Raw genomic sequence first — 15,672 nt, forward strand, 5'->3', positions numbered from 1 at the left:
CGTAGAAGCAGAAAATGATTGAAAGTAGGAAAGAAATAGGAGTTTTGTTGTTTTAAAAGTATAAAAGCCAATCCCTCTTTTTGAGATTTTATTTGGAAAATATGTTTTGTGGAATCTGTGTTCCTCGAATATTTTATAAATTATTCGGTTCGAAACCACAACTTACTTTTGGCGCGCTTAAACTGCGTACACATACTCGCCGCCGGTATGTTTCACCGGTCGGGCGACGGTCACACTGATAAGTTCCTCGCGGATTGTATCAACAGGTGTTGATTAATTGGCTGAAAGCATCGAAATGGGCGACGTTACAGGATTGAGCAATGCCGAGGCCGACGAGCTGTGCCAGAAGCCGGATTCGTCCACCAAGGTGAGTGGGTCCCAACCGGCCAGACCAGCGCATCACGGAGTGCCACTAACCCGCTGTCGGCGGCGTAGAGTTTCCTCTTCCAGCAAACCATGTACCGCATCAAGGATCCACGCCGGTCGCTGCCCTTCTACACGGGCGTCCTCGGCATGACCTTGCTGGTGAAGCTGGACTTCCCCGAGGCCAAGTTCTCGCTGTACTTTCTGGGGTAAGGTCGATTGGTCCGGCTTATCTTGATGCGTACCTGCCAACTGATATTGATACAATGACAATTGCTTTTTTATCTGCTCCAGCTACGAGAACGCCGCCGACGTGCCAAAGGATCCCAAGGAACGGCGCAGCTGGGCGATGAGCCGCAAGGCCACCATTGAGTTAACTCAGTAAGTGGTTTTCCATGAGCAAGCTTCCATTTGAATTTTCCCTTCTAATGTCATGATTTCAATACTCCATGAGGGCGATACAATACCATTCTTAATCACAACGAGCACTTTTAACAGAAACTCCCTCCGCAATCAGATGGAATTTCATTCAAAGGGATTTATACTCTATTCTATTTCTATATTCCTTCAATCGTTAACTTAGATGTGATAGATGCATATTTTCTTGTTCTATAGATATGTGCTTAGTTTATTTATAAATTATGATATATCCAATGTATAATTTAATTCGGTCTTTAGTTTTCAATGATTAAGAAATAACGTATTAACGTATTATACCGAAGTTCGTAGCCCTCGATTATATACCTTAAAAGAAATACATATACTAATTGGTCAAATCAATTACATCTACTGTCCTTACCCGTAGCAACTGGGGCACTGAGAGCGATCCGGATCAGAGCTACCACACCGGCAACACCGATCCACGTGGTTTCGGGCACATTGGAGTCATGGTGCCCGACGTGTACGCCGCCTGTCAGCGGTAAGTAATGTAGATGGGAAAGTCGTGTGCTCTTTTTACAGATATCTTTCCCGCAGCTTCCAAGAGCTTGGCGTTGACTTCGTGAAGAAGCCCGACGACGGTCGCATGAAGGGACTGGCATTCATCAAGGACCCCGACGGCTACTGGATCGAGATCTTCAATGCACACTCCGTCTAGTCTGACTGGCAGACAGTTTTAATTTGATTAATTGTGCATCTGCCACTGTTCCTTAATAGCGATCCCCACCACGGAGCTACCGAGTGGGCTCGCTACAATAAATGAGAAATTGTGTAACAATTGGACTGTGGACCTCATTCACCTGGGCGCACCTGTCGCAGCTGCCGCAGCTGTCAACGCCGGCCCCAAAATAATTGGCTCCTGCTCCTGTGTCCTTTCCGCATTGGTAGTTTCACACGCTAATTATTATTTACATCGCGGACAGCCGAGCTTTTTGATAAGCAAATGTGTTACTCACTCGCACATGGGGTGTTTGCCCAGACGGTCTGCGAGGGCCATGTTGGGCACGGTGTGGGGGCTCGCCACTAATAATAGTCAAATATGGGAGCGCATTATTTGTTTGGTGTCGAATATGGCGTTTTGCAATTTAAGGTCCTGTATTGGGCCACTCGAGAACAGTTCTCGCCCGGCGGTCGTGCTGCAAGTGTCCCTCGTTCTGAAATACCATGGAGATATCCCAGCCCAGCATCGGCATCTTCTACGTCAGCAAAGTGCTGGCCCTGGCTCCATATGCTACGGGCCGGAACTCCAAGGGCCAAGTGGAAATCGCTCGCAGCTGGCTCTTCACGGTATACTCGGCCACGTTAACGGTGGTTATGGGTGAGTTTGGCATACACAGGGGCGACTTCCTTCTGACCAAGAGCTATCCACATCTGCGTAGTTTTCCTCACCTATCGGGGACTCTTGTTCGATGCCAACTCCGAAATACCCGTGCGGTAGGTACTTCCGACTTGCTGTGGGAACTCTTGTTTCATTTATGTTTCGTACTTGTAAGGTCCCCGTCCTGTGCCGTTCCTTTACTAATCTTTACGTGCTTGTCCACGCAAGGGTTTCAAATTAGTGACACTCGAAATATGTGGCTCATCAGATTTGTATGCTTAGTTTCTAACACTTTCCTGCAAAAAAGGATATGAATTAGTAGCGGGGGAGTGTCATTACTTTGATCGTAACTGTGTGTATACTTTTCTCGATTTTTCTCTATCTAATCATCACCTCTGCTCCCTTCTAAACACATTTGATCTTGACCAATTATTGCTCTGACAAACTGCAAACAAAACCAACCAACAAATCAAAAGTGCATCTTTTAGAATGAAGTCGGCAACGTCGAAGGTGGTGACGGCTCTGGACGTTTCTGTGGTGGTCATGGCCATTGTATCCGGTGTTTACTGTGGTCTTTTCAGCCTTAACGACACTCTTGAGCTCAACGATCGACTGAACAAGGTGAGACCGCGGAAATCAAAGGCGCCCCCCCTTTCATTTGTTATAATTCCTGTGACCACACCACACCTCAGATCGATAATACTTTAAATGCCTACAACAACTTTCGAAGAGATCGATGGCGAGCCCTGGGAATGGCTGCCGTCTCCTTGGTGGCCATTTCCCTACTGGTCGGCCTGGATGTTGGCACGTGGATGCGCATTGCCCAGGACATGAACATTGCTCAGTCGGATACGGGTAAGACGCGATTAAATATCTTAGCTTTTAAGAAATCTATCTTTGAATCCTCGTTTTCATTTCCTTTGACAGAGCTCAATGTACACTGGTACATTCCATTTTACGGTCTCTACTTCATCCTCACGGGCTTGCAAGTTAATTTTGCCAACACGGCTTACGGACTTGGCAGGCGCTTTGGACGCCTGAATAGAATGCTATCGAGCAGCTTCCTAGCAGGTAAGTGGTACTTTAAGTTTCTAAGATCTATGATTGGTTGTGACACACCCAACAGAGAACAACGCGACCAGTGCCATCAAACCCCAAAAGGTCGGCACCGTCAAGAACATCAGCGTAAATCGCCCTGCGATGCCATCGGCGCTCCATGCGAGCCTGACGAAGCTGAACGGCGAAACCCTGAGCAGCGAATCCGCAGGTGACAAGGCAGCCGCCCGCAGTCTAATCCTCAACGTGGAGTTACTCAAATTGGGATATTTTCCAGCCAAAAACAAGGGGTTGCTCCTAAAATCTCTGGCGGACAGTCACGAGTCGCTGGGAAAGTGTGTCCATCTCTTGTCCAAGTAAAGTGTTTCTCATTCCATGCTAGCGTGCTTCTTACCCTTTTCGCATTTTTCAGCTCTTTCGGCATTGCGGTTCTCTTCATCCTGGTGTCCTGTCTGCTGCACCTCGTAGCTACGGCCTACTTCCTCTTTCTGGAACTGCTCAGCAAGCGGGATAATGGGTACCTCTGGGTGCAGATGCTCTGGATTTGCTTTCATTTCCTGCGATTGCTCATGGTGGTGGAGCCGTGCCACTTGGCTGCCCGAGAGTCCCGCAAAACGATTCAGATTGTTTGTGAGATCGAGCGGAAAGTGCACGAGCCTATCCTTGCGGAAGCGGTAAAGAAGTTTTGGCAGCAGTTACTCGTGGTAGATGCCGACTTCTCCGCCTGTGGCTTGTGTCGCGTGAACCGCACCATTCTTACATCGGTAATGATTTGGACTATACTTAAGTAATATCAAAGTATTATTATGTTCTCTGGTTGCAGTTTGCATCGGCCATAGCCACCTATCTCGTAATTCTCATTCAGTTTCAACGTACCAATGGCTAAAGTTATTAGATATACAAAAAGTGGCTTTTCTTTATTAACACTAATAACTAAACGGAGTTGGATATTATTGATCTGTTAAAGTGTCTATGTGCTTGAATTAGTTAGCAAACAATAAAAAGCAAACGGGTTAGTTTTCTTAGAACTTGCTAAAATTCACACACTCATATCCATAATCCCTTCCCCATATTACAACTAGCCATTCTCTGGGGACTTAGAAACCCTTCTGGTATTGCTTGGTCTCCATCCGCTGCTGTAGCAACTCCAGCTGTCGTTTCGCCTCGCACTGAGGGAAGTTGTTCAAGTCATAATATTGAGGCGCCAGGCTGAACAACCACTCAGCTATAAAGGAAAGAAATGCTTACAAAATTGATCCTGGAATTCGAAGGTGGCTACTTACGCTTCACATCAGTCACCGTGCGAATGTAGTTCTTTGTGGTCAGCACAAACTCATTGTAGATGACCCAATCCGGCTTGTGGTCGAGACACGTCGACGGATGCAGCTGCACGTTCTGGTTGTCCTTGATGGTCAGATAGTAACCAGTGCGCTCCAGGTGGGCCACCTGCATGAAGAAGCCTTGCACGAGGGCCTTGCGTATGTTTACGTAGTAGTCCTTCGAGGTGAATTCGGTGCTCGTGCGCCGCAAGTTAAAGCGGTCCATGATCCTAGCCAGCTGCTGGCGCACGTTATCCGCACTCTTTAGCGAGCGGAAGTTTATGAAGTTCTCGTAGCACCAATTTGGATCCTCACTGCCTGAAAGCGTCAAAGCAACAATTGTGTTTCTATTTTCGGTGGGGGTTTGCTCAATTTACTTACTCTGCTTAAAGGCGTGATAGACATTCAGCAAGGTCAGGTGGTCTCCGTCAATATGGGCGAATCGCATCTTGGCTTCGTCGGCAGCTTTCTTTGCCTCGTTGGGACGAACGAAGCATTGTGGAACTTTTGCACGTTTGAATTGGGTTGGTTTCGATTAAGCGCAAGTTCAAAACAATTTTTTACATAAACAAATAGATTGTGCTTACTTTTTGTCAGCTAGGCAATCTAGAGGCTTGATTCAAAGATTGATTGCATTTGTGAGTTGCAAGTGCGTTCGATGAACTTTAAAATATAAAAATGCTATCTATTTGGGCATTCTGCTCCTCATTCCATTCAAATAATGAGCTTGGACTATTAAACGCATGTGCAACTTTTCTTTTCGAGTTGAATGCAAAGAACAAATAAATTGAAAAACTTTTTCCTTTGCATTGTTTCTTAAGAAATTACTTAAATTCTTTTAAGAATATCAAAAATTCTTACCCAAAACTAAAAAGACTTTCAATTTATAATGGAGAAATGAATCACGGCTGCCACTTGAACAGATACAACGTGAAAGTATGCATCCGCACAAATTTTAATTAAGCACGAGTCTTACGTATTTAAAAGGCGAAAAGTGGCAGCCGTGAAACTATAAGTGCGAGACCTGAGTGGACTTCCTAACTTATCGAAGACAGTTTCATAGATTTGTGGTTTATCTCACCCGACAACATGGCCGTTATGGAAAGTATTTCATTGGAACAGTTGTGTTGGCAGCTGGCGATCAGCATCTTTGCCAGCTGCGGATCCAAGGGAAACTCGGACATAACGGCGCCCAGGTCCGTAAGATTGCCGTCATCATCCAAGGCGGCCAGATAGTTGAGCAGCTCCAGGGCACGCATCAAGGTCTCAGGAGCAGGGGGGTCCATGAAATCGAAATGCACTAGGTCGTCGATTCCCAACTTCTTGAGCTGCAGAACCACAGTGCCTGGTCAAAAATAAGTAAAGGACTATAAGAAATCGAGTAATGTATCTCAGCGATCTAGGCATTACCCAAATTAGAGCGCAGGATTTCGGGGTAGGTGTTGTCCTGCATCTCGTTCTTAAACGCCTTTTCCGTGTACAGACGGAAACACTTTCCAGGACGCGTACGTCCAGCACGACCGGCTCTCTGCTGCGCAGACGCTTTCGAAATAGGGGAGACGAGAAGACTCTCCACTCGAATGCGAGGATTGTACACTTTTTGCTTGGCGAAGCCTGGATCGATCACAAACACCACTCCGTCAATGGTCAGCGAGGTTTCGGCGATGTTGGTGGACACCACCACCTTGCGTCCGATCGCGCCATTGGCATTTGGAGGTGGGGCCGCCTCAAAGATGCGCTGCTGCAAATTGGGCGGCAACGTGGAGTACAAGGGAATGCATTTCAACTCTCCAATTTCAGAGCCCAAATTGTCGATCTCGCGCTTGATGCGCTTGCAAGCCTCCTCAATCTCTTCTTGGCCCGTGAGGAACATAAGGATATCACCTAAAGTTGCAAATTAGAGTTGGGGTTTAGTTTGCAATGGAAAAAGTGAATGCAGCTAATTTGGTAAGGACTGGGATCATATTTAAAGTTACCACTTAATGATTAGAATCTCTTTAAAAGCAAATACGATTACACATAAATATTATTAAAATTTAAAACTGCCCTTCGGTATTGGAAAGTTGACATCTATTGCCTTGCACTTTTACTTTTATAACAGATGATCAATGCTAAGAAATTGAATTTCAATAATTTCATAAAGATGTTTAATACAAATTGTTGAGAGTTGTAAGATAACTTGAAATGCCGATAAGAAAGCAACTTTCGAAACTTTTTGAGAACTCTTAGCGAAACCCATAAACTTACCCTCGATTTCCTCACACATGTGTATCTGAATGACCGTGCGAATGGCAGCCTCTAGGTAATCCCGTTCTGGTTCGGGCGTGTAAAAGATCTCCACGGGATGTGTGCGACCGGGCACATTCATGAGCGGTGCGTTGTCGAAATACTGCTGGAATTTGCCGGCGTCCAGTGTGGCGGACATGACCACCAGCTTAAGGTCGTTGCGCTGACGGATGACCTCCTTGAGCACGCCCATGAGGATGTCCGTGGCCAGGGTCCGCTCGTGAGCCTCGTCGAGCAGGATGACCTGGTACTGCTCCAGCATAGGATCGGACATGGCCTCGCGCAACAACATGCCGTCGGTCATGTACTTGAGCAGCGTCTTGGCCGTGGAGCAGTCCTCGAAACGGATGGAGTATCCGACCTCTTCGCCAAGTTTAACATCCATCTCCTCCGAAACGCGCTGGGCCACGGACATGGCGGCAACTCGACGTGGCTGGGTGCAGGAGACACCCTTGCGCCCCTTGGACACTGCGAAGTCCACGCACCACTGCGGGATCTGGGTCGTCTTGCCGGAGCCCGTCTCGCCCACCAGCACAATGCATTGGTGCTGGCTGAGCAGCCGCATGAAGTCCGCCTGGTACTCAAACACGGGCAGCGCGATGCGCTTCTTGTAGAGATTCTGGTACCGTTGCGAATACGGCGCTTTGGTCAGTGGGTTAATCGTGGGCGGCTGCTTGTTGGGCACAAATCCGCCCAGGATCTGGGCCACTGTGCCGGCAGCGGCTGCCGCCGACGAGGAGGACGCCTCCGCATCGCTGGGAAGAAATGAGCGTTAAACTACTTCCGTATGGTGGCGCTACACACTTACTTCTTCATCTTGCTGCTGCTGTAGGTCTCCCCCACTTCGATTCGACGCTTGGACATGCTGATTTATGCCGATTACTGGACTGAATTCTCAAAACGAAGCGTTTAGCACAAAAAATAACACGCGCTCAGTGAGACCTTTAACATATACCAACCATGCCAAACGAATCTTTTAAAAATACCAAAATGTACTTTCTATGTATACTATTCAAATACCATGGATAGCAAAGATCACCACCAACAGCACGGCAGCAAGTGGGGTATTCTTGAAATACATCCATATATATCCAGCATATATTTTTGTTATAAGAAACACGCCAGTACGCTTCGGTTTTACTCAGTTTCTGTATGTTTCATGAATGTTTGCATACTTACAAGCTTATACGTGACTTTCGGAAGCGATTAGTCATATTAAAGGAACAAACTGTTTGTTTTGTTGGAAAAACAAGAATACATGCATTTGGTATTTTCGGCTTGTGTTGACGCTGTAGCTGCGGCCACACTATCACATTGTATCGATTCGGAGGGAGCTGAATTTTTGCACGTATTTCAAAGCGCAAAGATGCGAAACAAAGCGCAGAATACCGAATGAAAGAGCTCTTCCGAGACCAGGACTAGTTGCCTAACCACCATGGAAATACCCATTCAGGTAGCGGTGCGCATCTTCCCGCACAGAGAACTCAAGGACTTGTTAAGGAGCTTTGGACCCGCAGAGCTCGAAAAGGATGTGCAGGCAGAGGATGAGGGGGCGGACTTCAAGGACTCGGGGGCTCAAGTTCCGGTGGCTAAGAAGGACATTCCGCCAGAGACGGACCCAAACGGGAATGCTGAGGAGGGCAGTGCGACCGATTCGAAGACAATTCCTGATGCCAATGGCAACGACAGCGGCCACAAGGATTACCCGGACTCCGCATATTGCGTCCAGGCCATTCCCATCAGCGCTTCTGCCCTAGGATTGCCCAGTGCCCTTCCAGGCGGAGATCCAATGGACAGCATTGCGGCTGGACTGATCCAAGTGGGTCCCCACACGGTTCCTGTCACCCACGCCCTGGGCAGCAGCAGCTCCCAAGAGCAAGTGTACCACCAGACGGTCTTTCCGCTGATCACCTTGTTCCTGGAAGGTTTCGACGCATCTGTAGTAACCTACGGTCAGCGGGGCCAGGGCAAAAGCTACACGCTTTACGGAAACGTCCAGGACCCTACCCTGACTGATTCCACCGAAGGAGTCGTCCACCTTTGCGTCCGTGACATTTTCTCGCACATATCGTCGCATCCAGGTGAGTTTATCAGAGGGTCTTATGAGCATAGATATCCTAATTCCATTTTCACTTTAAGAACGCACTTATGCCATCAACGTGGGATTCGTGGAAATATGCGGAGGTGAAGTCTGCGACTTGTTGGGCATGGGAAACATACACTGCACCAACGTAGATGCCGTCTTTCAGTGGCTGCAGGTGGGTCTGTCGGCCCGCCAATCGTTGCCGGCGCACACCTTATTCACGCTTACTCTGGAGCAGCAGTGGGTGTCCAAGGAAGGTCTATTGCAGCACCGCTTGTCCACGGCCAGTTTCTCGGATCTATGCGGCACAGAGCGGTGTGGCGAACCGCCCACGGGTCGTCCCCTCGATGCTGGCCTGTGTATGCTGGAGCAGGTGATCAGCACTCTCACAGATCCAGGCCTCATGTACGGGGTCAATGGAAACATTCCGTATGGTCAGACCACACTTACCACTCTCCTAAAGGACTCGTTCGGCGGGCGGGCTCAGACGCTCGTGATCCTGTGCGTATCACCGCTGGAAGAGCATTTGGCTGAAACACTGGGCAACCTGCAGTTCGCTTTTAAGGTGCAGTGCGTACGTAACTTTGTAATTATGAACACCTACTCCGACGACAACACGATGATCGTTCAGCCGCCTGAGGCTGTGCCAGTTTCCAATACGTCTGCTGGACCATTGGCGCTGGCGGGACCAGGGGACAACTTTGGCCTGCAATTCGCAGCGAGCCAATGGTCTAAATTAGTGACCAATGCCGAGGGGCTCTTTTCCAAGTAAGTGTACACGTTATTTCTAATGTGAAACTTTTGACGACAAAAGACATTTATAGGCTGATAGACTCCAAGCTAATTACTGATGTGGAGAAGGAGCAGATCGAGGAGTGGCTCTTCCTCAAGCAGGAGTGCGAGGAGTGCCTCAGCTCAACGGAGGCTATGCGTCAGCAAAAACAGTTGGTTCCCATTCTGGAGGCCGAGGAGCCCGAGGACGTGAACTCTGAAGCAGCCAATTCGGAGCCGCCAAACTCCGACAACGAAAACGACACAGACAATGAGTCGCAACGGCCCGATCTGGACGACAAAATAGAAAGCTTAATGGAAGAGTTTCGCGACAAAACAGACACTCTTATCCTTGAAAAGCACGCTGATTATCTATCCAAGCACCCGAAGGCGGTTATGCAAAGCCAAGACCGCGAGAATGAGCCACAGCCACCAGTAGAAAATGTCGATGATCGCAAAGTCAGCATTGGCAGTAAGTCCTTTCTTTGCACATCCCCTTTTATACAGTAACATTTTGGTTTATTGCTTTAACAGGTCGCAGGAGAAGTGTCCAGCCAGGTGCTAGCTTAAGTACTACAGAGCTCGCCATGCTTAACCGGGTAGCTTCCCAGCAACCTTCACCGCCCATTAATCCTGAGTCGGTCGTCGATCCTCTGGAAAGTTCTTCGGGCGAGGGACTCCGTCAGGCAGCTCTCGCTGCCGCCGCTGCCACTGCGCCTATTGAGCAGTTGCAGAAAAAATTGCGCAAACTGGTCGCTGAGATCGAGGGCAAGCAACGACAGTTGCGGGAAATCGAAGAGACAATCCAGGTAAAACAAAATATAATCGCCGAGTTGGTCAAGAACAGCGATACACGCAGCCACGCTAAGCAGAGATTTCACAAGAAACGGGCCAAGTTGGAGGCTGAGTGCGACAAGGCCAAGAAGCAGCTAGGTAAGGCACTAGTTCAAGGCCGGGATCAGTCGGAGATTGAGCGCTGGACTTCGATAATCGGACATCTCGAGCGTCGCCTAGAGGACCTCAGCTCCATGAAGCATATTGCGGGCGAGAGCGGACAGAAGGTGAAGCAGCTTCAGCAATCGGTAGGCGAGTCGCGAAAGCAGGCCGATGAGCTAGAGAAAAAGCTTCGAAAGGAGTGCAAGTTGCGCTGCCAGATAGAGGCGGAGCTGGCCAAACTGCGAGAGTCTAGGGAGACTGGCAAGGAGCTAGTGAAGGCCCAAGGTTCACCTGAGCAACAGGGTCGCCAGTTAAAAGCAGTGCAGGCTAGGATTACGCACCTTAATCACATTTTACGCGAGAAGTCGGATAACTTAGAGGAGCAGCCAGGACCAGAGCAGCAAGAGAGCCTGCGTCATGAGATCCGCAACCTGCGCGGAACTCGTGACTTGTTGTTGGAAGAGCGCTGTCACTTAGACCGCAAGCTTAAGCGGGACAAGGTGCTGTCTCAAAAGGAGGAGCGCAAGTTGCTCGAGTGCGATGAGGCCATCGAGGCCATAGATGCGGCCATAGAATTCAAAAACGAAATGATCACGGGTCACCGCTCCATCGATACGAGCGACCGGATCCAGCGGGAGAAGGGAGAACAGATGTTGATGGCCCGCTTAAATCGACTCTCAACGGAGGAGATGCGCACGCTTCTGTACAAATACTTCAACAAGGTTATAGATTTGCGAGACTCCTCACGAAAGTTGGAGCTGCAGCTGGTGCAGCTGGAGCGCGAGCGGGATGCCTGGGAGTGGAAGGAGCGTGTTCTGTCCAATGCCGTGCGCCAGGCTAGACTCGAAGGCGAGCGAAATGCGGTGCTGCTGCAGCGCCAGCACGAAATGAAACTCACATTGATGCTGCGTCACATGGCAGAGGAAACTTCGGCAAGCTCAGCCAGCTACGGAGAACGAGCATTGGCCCCCGCCTGTGCAACCTCTCCGGTGCAGGCCAGTAATGATTTCGACTACGATCATTTCTACAAAGGTGGCGGTAATCCAAGCAAGGCCCTGATCAAAGCGCCAAAGCCAATACCCACCGGCTCGGCGCTAGACAAATACAAGGACAAAGAGCAACGTAGCGGGCGCAACATCTTTGCCAAGTTCCATGTGCTCACCAGGTACGCTTCAGCTGCTGCAGCAGGGTCCTCAGGCTCCACTGCCGAAGAATCCACGGCCCTCATTGAGTCAACCACCACGGCCACGGCAACCACTACGTCTACAACCACAACCGGAGCCGTAGGAAAAGTGAAGGAGAAGGCCTTGGTCAGTTTCAGGCCGGAGCAGCTGAAGCGATTGATGCCAGCGCCGACGGCCACGAAAGTGACGCGTCAGAAGAACAAAATAATTATTCAGGATGCAAGTCGCCGAAATTAATACGAATTTAACCTTTTCCAGAACGATATTATCTGGTTTTGTCAAATAGCCATTTACAATTAATAGCCATGAGTCGAAATCCAGCCACTTTGGTAAAATCACCAGCACATCTTAAAAATGATTGAGATTACTTCCATAAAAATGGATAATTTTATTAATAGTTTGATTTGAAAATGATGAGACAGCATCATTAGTGCGTGTCGTTAAAATTATTGAAGTGGTTAGAGTTCGATGTATTTTTAAGTGTGAAGCAAAAGTTAAGATCCTGGTAACAGGAACTGAACAAGTTTCGTCCACAGTCATGACCCAATAGACTACATATGGTTCTCATTCTGGCTCTTTAGCTGGGGAGCATTTATTTTACAAACCCTAACACGTACACCTAGCATATGAAAATAACTATCCTCATGAGATTCAACCGTAAAGACTTGACCTGCTACTTAAGATACTCGCAAGACAAACCGTACACAAAACTCGCTCAAAGTGCTGACCTAAACCCCCTCACTGTTTAACTTGTACATAACAATAATTGTTAGGTTACCACTTAATTTTAATTGATTTTGTTAGTTTTAGGTTAGTTGTAACACTATTGTGTCTTCCTTCGAATTTTACTGACTTTCGTTACCAACTACAATACACGTACTCCATACCCAAGTGTTATCGTTTAATACTCTACCAAAAAGCATTTACTCTGTACAACTTATAATGCTTAAATGCGCAGTACTTGTGCTAATCTAATACTCATGTTTCACGTACATTAAAATTCAACACTTTTTGGTTGTGTGTAACGTATTTTTTGTTGTCTTTTGGATAGGTACAGTTTCAACAGATTGTCCTGTATTCCGAGTAACTTAAATTGATATTAATGTTTGTATGTACCCTCAATATTAACGTGTAAACATACATATTCCGCCAAAATCTTTCGGCATGGCTTTGTGTGGATATTGTTGAATAAGCATATAAATATACACAAACCAAATAACCATATATAAAGTGTTTTATTTTGAAAAGAAAATAAATATTGTACAAGATAAATAAGTTCTACATTTACAGATAAAATCCAAGCAAGCAAAGTCCACAAAGCAACAGGTGAAAAATGTCCCAGAAATTTCCCAAACAATCGCCCCTTCAAACAAACACACAATGAAAGTGGAAAGAGAGAGAGAGAGAGAGAGCGCCGGTTTGAGCGGAGTGTCTGAATCCGATGGCGAGTCTCTGAGCATCCGATTCAGTCTTGTTTGGACCGTCGAGCGATCGAGAACCGGATTTCAGCGCTAGTCGGCGAATCGCGAGAGCGTGTGTGTATTTGTGTATGAACGTTGTTTTGGGACACCGATACGGATACGGATACGGGTACGGATATACGAATATACGGCAGCGGTACGTGATTAGCAATCCGCCAACCGGTTGCAGCGGTGCTAGTGCACCTCCAAATAAGTGAATAATAGTATGTAAGGTATCTGAAAGATAGCCAAGAGCAGAGCAAAGTATCTGTGTTTGTGTGTGCGGTGCTTTTGTGCGGAGTCGCCACCCCCGTGGATTAGTGGCACCCTGCTGCAAATAGCCCACCACTCTCACTGTGTGTGCAAGTGTGTGTGTGTTAACAATTAATAATCGCATTTAAACAACAATTTGGCCATCAGCAGTAGCTATAACGGTAAGAAAAGTCGGCGCTTCCGTTAGGAAATTTTCACCGTTGTCTGGCAACTTCTTTGTGCCCGTCGTGTATGTATAGGTTGCGTGCGGAAGTGTGCGTGAGTCCTGCCCACGCCCACTGAGCAGCGCTGCGAAAGTCTGCGAAATCAATCAAAGGCTGGCAGGATCAAATGCTGTAGGTTGATAGTTAGTCGGTTAACTGATAAAAGTCTTGGGTCTTCCTATTGATTTTTCGCCAGACGTTAAGTTTTCCCGATTTTGGAATGCAAAAACGGTTACTTTATGCACTGTATCACACACACTTGCAAAAGGGTGTGAAAATGTACTGCCATGAGGGAGGAAAATGCATGTTCTGCGACCCTCCAAACCAGTTCAATGATTCATTTCTAAATTTCATTGTTTAATGTCTAGCCAGTTTCTATGCATTTCCTGCTACTTTTTATTTATAAATCGAGTTTTAGAGGAAATATTTGCAGTCCCTGAATTTTCAGCGAATTTTTTTTCGGCGCATGCGCCCTTGAATCCGCTGAAAAGCAACTCTGCGATTACCGTTGTATTCGCTTGTGCGTCCATGTGTGTGTCAGTGTGTGTGCAACCTGTGCCTCCTGCCGCCAGGTCCTTGGTCCTTTGTCCCCGTCAGGTAGTTTTCAGTTTTCCCTACTCAAAACGCCTCCTTCTCAAGAACCTTTTAAATTCCTGGCAGTTTCCATGTGGCACACATACGTCGTGATCCTTTGCGCGCATATGTGTGTGTGCTACGATGCGAGTGTTGGTTCATCCCCTGCTTTTGAAATCTCTGAAATTCCGTGCAGCTGCCTTCGTCCTTTCCTTGCTGGTGTGTCTGAAGTTTCCACTATTTGATTTTGCAAGTGTTGCACTACCCTCCTCCTCCGCTTCCTTCTCCGTCTGCTGGCGGTATACTTTTTATTTTCCTGCTTCTTTTCTGAATTTTTGTCGGCTCGCCATCCTGTTGCTAGGCGGGTTTTCCCAACAAGTTGGGCTACTGCCAATTTTCCATGTGACTCCCTGTTTAAAATTGTCTGTCGATTACCCACATACATAGGTATTTGCAGTAATGGTACTCAATTTATTTTAAGCGCTATTGATTATACCTTTTTTTTTACTTGCTGTAAAATATAATAGTTTTTGTACAATAATTCGATTAATATAGAAATATTTAGGGTTTTATTATTATTTATTTTTTTATTGCATATGGGAGTCTGAGTCCTGGGGAGTCTGTCTAGTGGTGTCTCCTTTTAAATGGACCATCGTGGCAGTTCAGTTGGTAGATCCTGAATTCATTAAAAATCGTGAAAAAGTATGTAGCAAATGCTGCTGTTAAGCAAAGTATTTATTTCATTTTTATTAAGGAAAGTTCTAAGTACTTTAATAAATACACTTAATGAGATTCCTCTTTGAGGAGGTTATCCCACCTCTAAACTAATTTATATACTGCACATTTCCTTCGGTCCTCTCATCGATTTGATGAGAATGCTTTCATCGGGTCGACTGTGAAGGCAAATATTGATTTCCACTTGGGCAGCAACATGACACAGCGGAAAAGGTTAAAGTGAACAAAGGACCAAATAAATATTTCCTTTTGTTTTCGCTGCCGCCGAGAGCACTTGAATCTCAATTAGGGGCGCAGTGCGGAAGCTCTGGGCGCGAATGGGTCATAGCAGCGGTTCTGGACAATGGATGTGTCTCTACCTCCGCCGACGACCCTGCACTGGGCCACTGCCCTCTGTCCCCCAGCCGATCCCCGCCGCCAGCAAGCAACCCTCCGGGCACCACCCTTCCTAAATTTATTGGCTCGTCACCCCAATTTAAAGTTACACATGCTGCCAGACGGGGCAACACGAAGCATACGAGATGCAAGCATGAGTAATATTAAAATGCTTTTGATTCGTTGATTTTACCACGCGATTGACCAAACGGATCCACTCAGGGAGGGTTTGTATCTCTTTATGCACGAGTATGTAGGTACCATGTATATGGTAAAAATGTATCCGCACATATGTTGCC

The 15,672-nt window shown here is 47.2% G+C and overlaps 5 protein-coding genes across 22 annotated transcripts in view; 4 read left to right on the forward strand and 1 right to left on the reverse strand.

The window, feature by feature from the left end:
• The first annotated feature begins 194 nt into the window (after nt 1-194).
• On the forward strand, nt 195-1,579 carry LOC6543037 (lactoylglutathione lyase). Of its 2 annotated transcripts, XM_001970604.3 has the most exons (5): nt 195-367; nt 436-572; nt 658-744; nt 1,169-1,282; nt 1,339-1,579. In XM_001970604.3, the coding sequence occupies exons 1-5, from the start codon at nt 296-298 to the stop codon at nt 1,457-1,459; spliced, it is 531 nt and encodes a 176-aa protein (XP_001970640.1). In that variant the 5' UTR covers nt 195-295; the 3' UTR covers nt 1,460-1,579. The 2 variants fall into 2 exon arrangements, with proteins under 2 accessions (XP_001970640.1, XP_026834536.1); XM_026978735.1 differs by lacking the exons at nt 1,169-1,282; nt 1,339-1,579 and adding an exon at nt 818-882.
• Nucleotides 1,580-1,959: 380 nt separating this feature from the next.
• Nucleotides 1,960-4,216, forward strand: LOC6542918 (gustatory receptor for sugar taste 43a). 3 transcript variants are annotated; one of them, XM_026978544.1, is made up of 9 exons: nt 1,960-2,119; nt 2,181-2,235; nt 2,608-2,740; nt 2,812-2,974; nt 3,047-3,190; nt 3,246-3,386; nt 3,453-3,531; nt 3,588-3,939; nt 3,999-4,216. In XM_026978544.1, exons 1-9 carry the CDS (start codon nt 1,966-1,968, stop codon nt 4,059-4,061), a joined length of 1,284 nt encoding a protein of 427 aa, XP_026834345.1. In that variant the 5' UTR covers nt 1,960-1,965; the 3' UTR covers nt 4,062-4,216. The 3 variants fall into 3 exon arrangements, with proteins under 3 accessions (XP_026834345.1, XP_026834344.1, XP_001970641.2); XM_026978543.1 differs by having other exon boundaries at nt 2,596-2,740; nt 3,246-3,531; XM_001970605.3 differs by having other exon boundaries at nt 3,246-3,531.
• On the reverse strand, nt 4,072-7,844 carry LOC6543222 (putative pre-mRNA-splicing factor ATP-dependent RNA helicase PRP1). Of its 2 annotated transcripts, XM_001970606.3 has the most exons (7): nt 7,589-7,844; nt 6,742-7,535; nt 5,905-6,378; nt 5,576-5,839; nt 4,876-4,998; nt 4,459-4,812; nt 4,072-4,400 (listed from the first exon to the last, which is right to left on the reverse strand). In XM_001970606.3, exons 1-7 carry the CDS (start codon nt 7,642-7,644, stop codon nt 4,273-4,275), a joined length of 2,193 nt encoding a protein of 730 aa, XP_001970642.1. In that variant the 5' UTR covers nt 7,645-7,844; the 3' UTR covers nt 4,072-4,272. The 2 variants fall into 2 exon arrangements, with proteins under 2 accessions (XP_001970642.1, XP_026834343.1); XM_026978542.1 differs by lacking the exons at nt 4,072-4,400; nt 4,459-4,812 and having other exon boundaries at nt 4,958-5,107; nt 7,589-7,761.
• A 191-nt stretch (nt 7,845-8,035) lies between these two features.
• Nucleotides 8,036-12,978, forward strand: LOC6543369 (kinesin-like protein costa). The gene is made up of 4 exons (XM_001970607.3): nt 8,036-8,861; nt 8,920-9,631; nt 9,688-10,106; nt 10,169-12,978. The coding sequence occupies exons 1-4, from the start codon at nt 8,216-8,218 to the stop codon at nt 11,989-11,991; spliced, it is 3,600 nt and encodes a 1,199-aa protein (XP_001970643.1). The 5' UTR covers nt 8,036-8,215; the 3' UTR covers nt 11,992-12,978.
• Nucleotides 12,979-13,216: 238 nt separating this feature from the next.
• The window catches only part of LOC6543211 (Down syndrome cell adhesion molecule-like protein Dscam2), a 61,293-nt gene continuing 58,837 nt past the window's right edge, over nt 13,217-15,672 (forward strand). For all 14 annotated transcript variants that reach the window (XM_026979567.1, XM_026979561.1, XM_026979555.1 and 11 more), the window contains exon 1: nt 13,217-13,648. The gene's annotated coding sequence lies outside the window, so the exon portion shown is untranslated. The remainder of the gene's footprint in view (nt 13,649-15,672) is intronic.

Source organism: Drosophila erecta, unplaced genomic scaffold (assembly GCF_003286155.1).
Source record: "Drosophila erecta strain 14021-0224.00,06,07 unplaced genomic scaffold, DereRS2 tig00000055-arrow-pilon, whole genome shotgun sequence".
NCBI classification, from domain to species: Eukaryota; Metazoa; Arthropoda; class Insecta; order Diptera; family Drosophilidae; genus Drosophila; species Drosophila erecta.

Excerpts from the sequence above, each read along its gene's own strand:
- LOC6543037 (XM_001970604.3), top strand. The coding sequence starts at position 296 with ATGGGCGACGTTACAGGATTGAGCAATGCCGAGGCCGACGAGCTGTGC. Across the intron at positions 368-435 it reads AGCCGGATTCGTCCACCAAG|AGTTTCCTCTTCCAGCAAAC; the intron begins GTGAGTGGGTCC and ends TCGGCGGCGTAG. Across the intron at positions 573-657 it reads TTCTCGCTGTACTTTCTGGG|CTACGAGAACGCCGCCGACG; the intron begins GTAAGGTCGATT and ends TATCTGCTCCAG.
- LOC6543369 (XM_001970607.3), top strand. The coding sequence starts at position 8,216 with ATGGAAATACCCATTCAGGTAGCGGTGCGCATCTTCCCGCACAGAGAA. Across the intron at positions 8,862-8,919 it reads GCACATATCGTCGCATCCAG|AACGCACTTATGCCATCAAC; the intron begins GTGAGTTTATCA and ends TTTCACTTTAAG. Across the intron at positions 9,632-9,687 it reads GCCGAGGGGCTCTTTTCCAA|GCTGATAGACTCCAAGCTAA; the intron begins GTAAGTGTACAC and ends AGACATTTATAG.
- LOC6543222 (XM_001970606.3), bottom strand. The coding sequence starts at position 7,644 with ATGTCCAAGCGTCGAATCGAAGTGGGGGAGACCTACAGCAGCAGCAAG. Across the intron at positions 5,840-5,904 it reads AATCCTGCGCTCTAATTTGG|GCACTGTGGTTCTGCAGCTC; the intron begins GTAATGCCTAGA and ends ATTTTTGACCAG. Across the intron at positions 4,813-4,875 it reads CTATCACGCCTTTAAGCAGA|GCAGTGAGGATCCAAATTGG; the intron begins GTAAGTAAATTG and ends TGACGCTTTCAG.
- LOC6542918 (XM_026978543.1), top strand. The coding sequence starts at position 1,966 with ATGGAGATATCCCAGCCCAGCATCGGCATCTTCTACGTCAGCAAAGTG. Across the intron at positions 2,741-2,811 it reads TCAACGATCGACTGAACAAG|ATCGATAATACTTTAAATGC; the intron begins GTGAGACCGCGG and ends ACCACACCTCAG. Across the intron at positions 3,191-3,245 it reads ATCGAGCAGCTTCCTAGCAG|AGAACAACGCGACCAGTGCC; the intron begins GTAAGTGGTACT and ends CACACCCAACAG.